The sequence below is a fragment of the Myotis yumanensis genome, unplaced genomic scaffold (assembly GCF_028538775.1).
Source record: "Myotis yumanensis isolate MYYU_CA2020_CCGP unplaced genomic scaffold, mMyoYum1.0.hap1 SCAF_8, whole genome shotgun sequence".
Taxonomy (NCBI): Eukaryota; Metazoa; Chordata; class Mammalia; order Chiroptera; family Vespertilionidae; genus Myotis; species Myotis yumanensis.
In genome coordinates, this window is record NW_027223759.1 from 9,883,340 (window position 1) to 9,892,062 (window position 8,723).

The following is an 8,723-nucleotide window of genomic DNA, read 5'->3' on the forward strand; positions in this document are numbered from 1 at the left end:
AAGGGGTCAGGCCACAGATCACTCACAGCGTCAGCGCAGGCCGAGCGAGGCGGGGCCCACTCTGCAGATTTAGTTCCTCCCTTCGGGTGTGAGCAGCTCCCAGCAAACAATATTATTCAGGCGTTTTAGGCCCTCGGTGCGCCAGATCTAGAAGCTTCTCTTTCTGTAAACTGCGGGATATTTACAGCCACGCGGGTTTGCTCCGGTTGTGAGCCTGGCAAAGCCTTGCCTGTGTGGAAAGATGCCCTAGGAGGTGTTGTGGGTGTGCTTGGTGACAATGTGGCTGTTGCCTCTTACTTTCGCTCAGTTGAAATCTCTGCTGATGCTTGTAACAACGGCTATAGTTGTTAAAAGTATATAATGTATCAGGAACCACCCAAGATGTTTCGTATAGGTCTTCTTCAGACGTAGAACAATCTGCCAGGACGTTGTATTATCCCCATTCTGCAGATGAGCCCCTTAACATGTTACCTTTAGGAGGTCTCGGCCCATGACGTCAGTGTAGGAAGCACCAGGAACAATACACTTAGCAGACACAGGCATTTACAATCACACGAACTGCCCGCACTCTGCTACCCAAATACATCAGTCAGATGACAAATGTAATATATCTTTTTTCAAAAAAAGTTTTAATTTACAAAAGTTGCATTTAGAGTCTATTTAAATAGATTGCCTAAAGGTATCTAATGTAACAGGGTCTGAAACTTTCCAAAACATACCTAACCCAGCAAGGCGCCCACTGCCTATCGTCCCTGGGACAAATGTTCAGACTCCTTGGCTTGATAACTAACTCCCTTCACCTTCTGGTTCTATTTTTCCAATTTTATCTCCCAGTTCGCCTTGCTCTAACCATGCACAATTACTGGCAATTCTCTCAAACACTTTGCTTCCTTCATGCCTTTCCTTAGGCTGATCCCTCAGCCAGAAATGCCCTCCCTAGAAGTCCTTGACTATTGATGGGGCCATCCTTCAAGGCACCTAGGGCCTTGCCCATGCCTTTCCCAGGCTCCTTGTAGACTTAGGGGAGGGGCTGTCCTGGTTCTTTGTTTGCACTTTTGGCCCTTGTTTGTTAGTGTGTGTGTCTCCCCGTTCTATTCCTACATTTACCACCTTCCACACCTAGGCCTTACCCGAGTGTTCATTTGGTAAACATGCATTGAAGTGGATTGAACAGGAGCCGCTTGACAGATGTTAGCAGAATCGGTGAAGTCAGTTATCCATGAGTCAGTGTAATTTATTGGTGGGTACGTCTGGCTCATATTTTGATGTCTCTTCGGGTGACGAATATTACAAAGACATAAAACGTACACCGTGAAATCCCAGGAAATAATACGTTGGTGCTTTTCTCCTTTTTTCCCATACAGAGGAGTCTTTGTTTACAGTTTCAGGAGTGGGGCTGAAGCCAGAAATGTATGACCTTTTGTCTTCCTACCGGAAAGGTCACCGCACAGGCCACTTTAGCAAATGCTGGTGAAAAGGAAGGCAACATCGCCCAGATCCTTCAGGTAAGTGGTCCCAACAGAGAGGCTCCTGGTGGGCAGGATTGAGAAGTGATCGCCGCCTGAAGGGGAGGCCCTGGTTCACGGACCCAGAGCACCTCTGCCCTGTGTTTGGCGCTTCATTCCTTCTCTAGGGACAGGCGGCCCTGCCTCCTCTGGCTGTGAAAGAGGGCGATGGTGGGTACCACCTGTCTCTCCCATTCCCAAAGGAGTGACAAGGCTCCTAGCAAAGCTGGAAGGTCATGGTGAGGCCTTCAGCTGACATGCGTGGAATAAAGGGTTACAGCTGTCATACTGTATTCCCTTAACTACAGCATTTCCTCTGTCTGCCAATAGGACACAATCAAAGGTCAGGGTGAGCAACCATCCCTGTGCGCTTGAGCCTGGGGGTGTCTTGGGACTGTGGGACGTTTGGTGCTAAAACTGACCCAGTTCCAGGTGAACCAGGATGCTTGGTCGCTGTGGTGGTGCAAGTGACCACCTGACCTGCCTCCATATGCCAGAGAAGACCTGGTCCAGAGCCTGGCCCTGACCAGGAGACGGTTTTAGAGGCCAATGAGAGTCAAGTCATCACTACTACAGGCTTCTTAGACCACACCTTCTGGGAGTTGTTACAGGGAGTCCTTTCATTCAGGGTGAGTTCAGGAGTCATCCACAAATGTCCCAGACACAGCTGCTCTCAAGTGTCCCCTCTACCAACCAGGGGTAGCCCAGCCTTCCACAGTAATCTTGAGGAGGAAGAGGTGCTGTGAAGGATTCCCCAAAGCTACCCTAAAGGTAGTTCTGCTGTAGGCACAGGAAGTCAGGTGGGGCAACCCCCAAAGCTACCATAGTACAGACATCCCTCGATGCTACAAGAGCACTTCTCGCACCAGGCCTTCCATGGAGGGCAGAGGGGGAAGTGATCTAAACAGAGGACTCAAGGTGGGACCCACGCATAGAGCCAGCCAGCCAGCCAGCCATCCTTTTAGGTGACTCTGGCTAGATCCCAAGCCACAAACCTTAGACTATGATTTGGCCACCCATTTGGCAACCACGCTTGGCTATGCTTCCTAACAGAACTTTTGGGACCTGAATGGTCACCACTGGCATACTCCCCTACACCCCAACATTGTTCACATGGCAGGACTCAGCTCTTTGCCACTTTGTCTCGGCTCTTTCCTTGGCTGTTGATATCTAAAGACATGATGTACACATCTAGGAGTCTCCCCTCTGGATCTTATAAGAATCTTAGAAATTTGGAAAGATCAGGGATGTTTAGAATTATAGCTATTCCTCAGAGCATTTTATGAACTACCTAAGTTTGTATTTTGACAATATATAATTGGAATTACAACCGGCAATACAATAATGTGAAATTTCCCCAGCAGAATGTTTTCTAGGGCAGAGATTATATTGTGTAATTATGCCATTTAAAACCCACTAGTTATGAGAATAGAATTACTTTAGCTACATTCTAAACAGTGTGGGATTTGTGCTTCATAGAATTATCAACGACAGGGATGGAGATGGTTTCAGATAGTGGTGCTACATTACGCATTTTTATCACTTCTATTGTTGTTATTTTGCTTTATTTAGAACCTGCCTCTCTGACCAATAGTGACTTTTCACGAAGAATTGTTACCTGTAGATGTGAATTGGTCACAATGGAAAATCGGTTAAATGCAGGGTGGCAAACGAGATGCTTATGCCAACAATTGAAGGAGGGCGGGGGCCTCTACTGGAGTAATCTCACCATGTCCCTGGGCCCCTGGTACTAATGCAAGGAGATAAAACCCATCGGAGATGAACCACAAAAGGGAAAAGCTAAAGCAATTAAACTGCTTAATAAATGGCTTGGTATCAGCAAAATCTGGAAGTTAAAGAGACTAAAGTGGTAATCAGCGGACACTTGGGGCCTGAAAGTCTTTTCCACTAAATTGAATTTATGTTAAAATATTCACTTTTCAAGAGATTCAAAATGTAAATTGGGGTATTAGGACTTATAACTGCCAGCAGCGCCTCAACATTAAGACTCTTAAAAGACCCTCAAAATGTCAGTTTCAGGTCTGGTAAGAATGTAGATGGTGTCCACAGTGGAGACATAGGGGGCACTAAGACTTACTGTGCATATACCATGTGCCAGGCACTTCACACATCTTACTTCAAAGCTCGGTGTGTTTTGAACAGTGGGGTGTAAAGTGGTGCAACTATAGTCTGTAGATCCAAAGATAGATTTTTGATTATTTTAAAAGTTTACCGAGTTCTTATTACCAAGGGTAATGCTGCCTCTGTTACCATTTATTATCACCTTTTCTATCAATAGATATAATTCCATCAATAACTTTGCAATAATCTTTAACAGGTTTTCCTGACTCAGTCTGTACAATGTCATTATTATTTTTATTTTTTGTTTATTCTTCATTTACGTCCAGGGCTGCATTACTGCTGTTTCTGTTTTAATTTGCTTCAGCTTACTGAGAAGTTTCTAATTTAACTCCACACTGGACCAGGATTTTAAATATCACCTGTGACCTGAAATATTTTAAATGTGTTATGTCCACGGTACATCATACTTGAAGGAAAAGCAATGGAAGGCTATTGCTATTGTCATTTGCCTAGAATTTCACAGTGATTGGCTCAAACATTAGACATCCTGAAACAGTCTGAGAAGAGGACTTCTGAGTAATGCTGTCCCTTTCGTTATCTGATAGATCCCTGGCAGGAAGGACAACGGGACAGACGGGAGAGTGACAATGGAAAGAATTCGGAGTCTGGGCTTGTGCTTACGGAAGCCTGTCACTCCTGTGTTCACTTACAATTCCTCCCAACAAAAGGACTTCTGTGGCAAGGAGAGGATTCGTCTAAGGTTTAAAACAGCCTCCAGAGAAGATGGTTTCTTGGATAAAGTTGTCGACCAAAGGACTTGCTTAAGACTCTTTGTTATGGTTTCCTAGGGCACTCCTTCCCTCGCTTCCTGCACCATCAAAACACTTTACCGCCCCAGCCAGCCAGATTTTAGGAGTTTGGATTGAGCTGCTGCTTAGAATTAAATTTCAGTTTATCTCCTTCTATTGAATCCTAATTGTCTGTGATGATTGCAAAAGTGATGAGGAACCTAAGCTCTGGTTTGATGGTGGAGATACTGGGTAAACAGATAGGAGCAAAGAGTTCCAAAGACGTAATTCAAATGCTGTTGCACCATCAGACATGCATGCATATATGCACACATGTGACCCTGAAATGAAATGGGAGATTTGTCTCAACTAACACATGTATCATCTTCTTCAATGACTCCTTCTGAAAGAAGCCAGGACAACTCAAATTACTTTGTCAAAGGATCATCTACTCAGGAAATGTGGTAGCCTGGAAACCAGAGACCTTTATGGATCCTTCAGAAGAACAAGGAGAAACTCATTAAGAAAGAATTAAAAAATAGTACCTATCCACCCAAAATCTGAGATGGAAGAAGGGAAAAGGGATACAAACAGTCCAACGAAATCTACCTTAGTGAGTACTTGGTTTTGGTAAGGCATGTGACAAAGCCTGTCCAGATATACCTGAAATACAAAACTGTGTGGGCTGGGTGGATGGGACAGATACGTGAATTCAAAGAACGGTGGTTATTCAACCTAGAGAAAGGCTGATAGTGGTGTGTTACAAGGTTCAGTCTTGAGTCCCATCCTGGTCAAATATTTTTATTAATCAGTTGAGTAAAAATCAGAGAAGGTACACAATTTATTCATACAACCCACTGAAGTAAATACTGTTATTATTCATTTATTATTTCCATTTTACAAAGGAGAAAACGGAAGCTCAGAGAAGTTAACTCCTCCAAGGTAGTACACCAGAGTTAAGGTAAAAACTATGGAGACACTGAAAGGATCAGAGGTTGCCAAGGGGTTAGGAGGGAGGAGATGATGAAAAGACAGAGCACAGAGGGTTCTTAGGACAATGAAACTATGTTTGGTACTGTAACGGCAGAGACATGTCACTATAAATTGTCCACATCCATAGAATGCACAGCCCCAAGAGTGAATCCTAATGTAAACTACACTAGTAGACTTTGGTCGATAATGATGTGTCAATGTAGGTTCATCAACTATAATGAATATCTTACTCTGTTGGGGATGTTGACGATGGGGAAGGCCACGCCTGGTGGGGGCTGGGGTATATGGGAGCTCTCTGTAACTTCTGCTGAATATTTCTCTGAACCTAAAGTTGCTCTAAAAAAATAAAGTCTTAAAAACAAACAACATGTAAATAACTAATTTGCAACAAGCCAATACAACCTTTATTCCAATCAAATTTCATCTGATTGAACTTCTTACACTTCAGGCTCAAAATGTCAACAAGTTAAATAAGGCTGTGACTTAGTGGAAATTGGTACAATATGAATTAATAGTATGTCTGACCATCCACAAAAGATAATGCTACACTTTTAAGTGAGATAAATGAAGTCATAGGATGGTGTCACAGAGAGGGGATGGAGTTTACTCCTCTGACGAGATCACATCCAAACGATGAAGTTTAACTCTATCCATCACACTTTGAAAGAAACACCACATGGAAGGAAATATTTCTTGTGCATTTATTAGTTTACAGACTCAATTCTGTTTGATCCTCCTAAGACTAAGAGGTGGATGTAGCTCTTCCCCACTTCACAGAGAACACAGAATCAAATGTAAATAACTAGGATTTGATACTCAGACTCTGTCCCCAAAGTCTGTGCTTTTTGCACCCCTAGCCCCAGCTCTGTGCCGCATGCTTCAAGAAGGGCTACAAGGAGAACAGAGGGCATGGGGATCAAGGCACAAGGAAGAACAGCTCAAGAGAGAAAACCCAGGAGACAGAGAAATTCCATCCAGAGGGTTGAGGGTTCTCACAGAGCAAAGTGGTTGGCCTTCTGCTGGGTGGCTGTGGAGCCAGGACAAATACGTAGAAAGCTCAGAGAAAGTGCTGTTTACACAGCAGGAAGAGTTCTCCAACACTTTCAACCTGCCACCAATGGAATGAGTTCCACTCTCTAGTGGGCTTCCTCTACACCCAGAAGATATGGAAAGCTGTAGGAGGGATCCTCATATTGGCGATTCTCTAAGGTCCCCTCTAATTCCAACATTGTCTGACAATGGCTTTGAACAGCTGTTGACAGACTATACTTTAAATTATAGTAAGATCCTATTGTTGCAAGAATGGGTAGATTTGTTTTATTGTTAAAAGGGGATTTTAAAAAAATAGAAATCATTAAAATTATCCTCTCTAATTACAATGGAAGATAAATTATGCTTATGCTTCCTTCTTTATCTTTAATTCATAAATTCACTTCTTTAAAAACTTAATAAAATTTTTATATAAAACAACAAAATACCATTCCACTCTTTCTTCCTTGATTTTGTGAAAGGAGCATGCCTGGTGTTTGTGCAGATGTTTTTCCTCCCACGTTTTTATTGATTCTTTTGTATGACATGCACCTGACTTTTTAAAACGTAATTTAATTTTGTTCAATGTGATATGTGAGTTATTTTAGTGATGCTTACTTACTAACTCACGAGTGCTACTCACCTAATATTTGCCTGCAGAGCTCCGTGACTGGATGGCACTTCCCGGCCCTCTGTGGGTGGGCAGGGCTATCTTCGTGCTGGCCAGTGAATTGTGAGTGGAGGTGATACGTGTCACTTCCAGGCCCAGCATTCATTTGATTGCCAGTGCAAGACCCTCCAGATCATTCTTCTTTTCCCTCTGTTACAATGACCAGATGCATTCAGAATGGTCCCAGAATGAAGAGATGTAGAACAGAGTCCCCTGATGACATATGATGGATGTGTGGCAGGAAAGAGGAATAAAACTTTATTGCTTTAAGCCACTAAAATTTTGGGGTTGTTACTGCAATACAGTCTAGCTCTAGCCTACCCTGACTAGCAGCACCAGGGCAAGTAAAACATATACCTGCACTGTCCAACATGGTAGCTACCAGCTACATGTAAATTCATATTTACATTTAATTAAGTTCAACATTCAATTCCTCAGTCCCACTAACCACATCTCAAGGGCTCAATAACTGCATGTGGCTAGAGCAGTGATGGCGAACCTGTGACACGCGAACTCATTTTTTTGGTTGATTTTTCTTTGTTAAATGGCATTTAAATATATAAAATAAATATCAAAAATATAAGTCTTTGTTTTACTATGGTTGAAAATATAAAAAAATTTCTATATGTGACATGGCACCAGAGTTAAGTTAGGGTTTTTCAAAATGCTGGCACGCCAAGCTCAAAAGGTTCGCCATCACTGGGCTAGAGGCAACCTTAATGCCCAATGCAGATACACAACGTTTTCGTTGTTGAAGAACGTGCTGTTGAACAGTGCTGAGCAGTGCTTGGGATTTTCATGAGTTGGTAATGATATCTTCTAAGTATAGAAGATAATATCAATGATTTCTTGATATTTTAAGTATACATCTAATACCACCTTGGCGTTATTCTCCAAAAGTTTCACCTCTTTTAAATGAAATCTCTGGGAGCATCCAGTGGAGGTTACCTTCTGGAGGAAAATACATCACTCAAAGCGGTTCCATTTCTTAGAACTGAAGGTCTTTTCCTGAAGGTTACATTGACACAGAGGATTCCTGCCTTTTTGTTACCCTTGACACCTTTTGTAAATGAATTCCCAGAGTAGTTTTATTTTAGTCCTTCCTGTCTGAAGCTGTTCACATTCTCTACTCCTCACGCTTCTCTCTCCCTAAGTTGCTTAACAGCACCTGGTGTAAGATCTGAGGTGTTCAGTAATGAATTCATTCAAGTTTATTAACATGCTTGTAAAATTGTGTTTCTATCTTAAGAGCTAACATTGGACACTACAATAAAATCTTGTGGGAGCCCAAAATTGAACCAAAATATAAAGTAAACCAACCCATCTATTGATTAATTCATTCAACAAACATCTAGGCACTAGAAATACAAAAATTAATAGTCCCTCCAGGGGTCCTATAATCTAATGGAGAGTTAGATGGAAATAAATACAAGACCAATGACAACATATCAGTGTGGCCTGTCACAGAAGAGATGACAGTTAAGCCTTGAAGTGAGAGTTTGCCAGGCAGGCAACTGAGGGGATGAGAAGATATAGAGGAAAATATAGAAGGCACAGGACATATTTAGCTGTAAAGAATTGAAGACCTAGCCGAAACCGGTTTGGCTCAGTGGATAGAGCGTCGGCCTGCGGACTGAAAGGTCCCGGGTTCGATTC

General features: G+C 42.6%; 1 protein-coding gene across 6 annotated transcripts in view; it reads left to right on the forward strand.

Moving 5' to 3' along the window:
* The window catches only part of CDK15 (cyclin dependent kinase 15), a 73,461-nt gene extending 66,766 nt beyond the window's left edge, over positions 1–6,695 (forward strand). For 4 of the 6 annotated variants that reach the window (XM_070421858.1, XM_070421863.1, XM_070421861.1 and 1 more), the window contains exons 13-14: positions 1,365–1,505; positions 4,193–6,695. In XM_070421858.1, the coding sequence (XP_070277959.1) occupies positions 1,365–1,474 (110 nt within the window). In that variant the 3' untranslated portion in view covers positions 1,475–1,505; positions 4,193–6,695. Of the gene's footprint in view, positions 1–1,364; positions 1,506–3,913 lie in introns of all 6 variants that reach the window. The other 2 variants (XM_070421859.1, XM_070421860.1) reach the window with 2 other exon arrangements.
* The last annotated feature ends 2,028 nt before the right edge of the window (positions 6,696–8,723 follow it).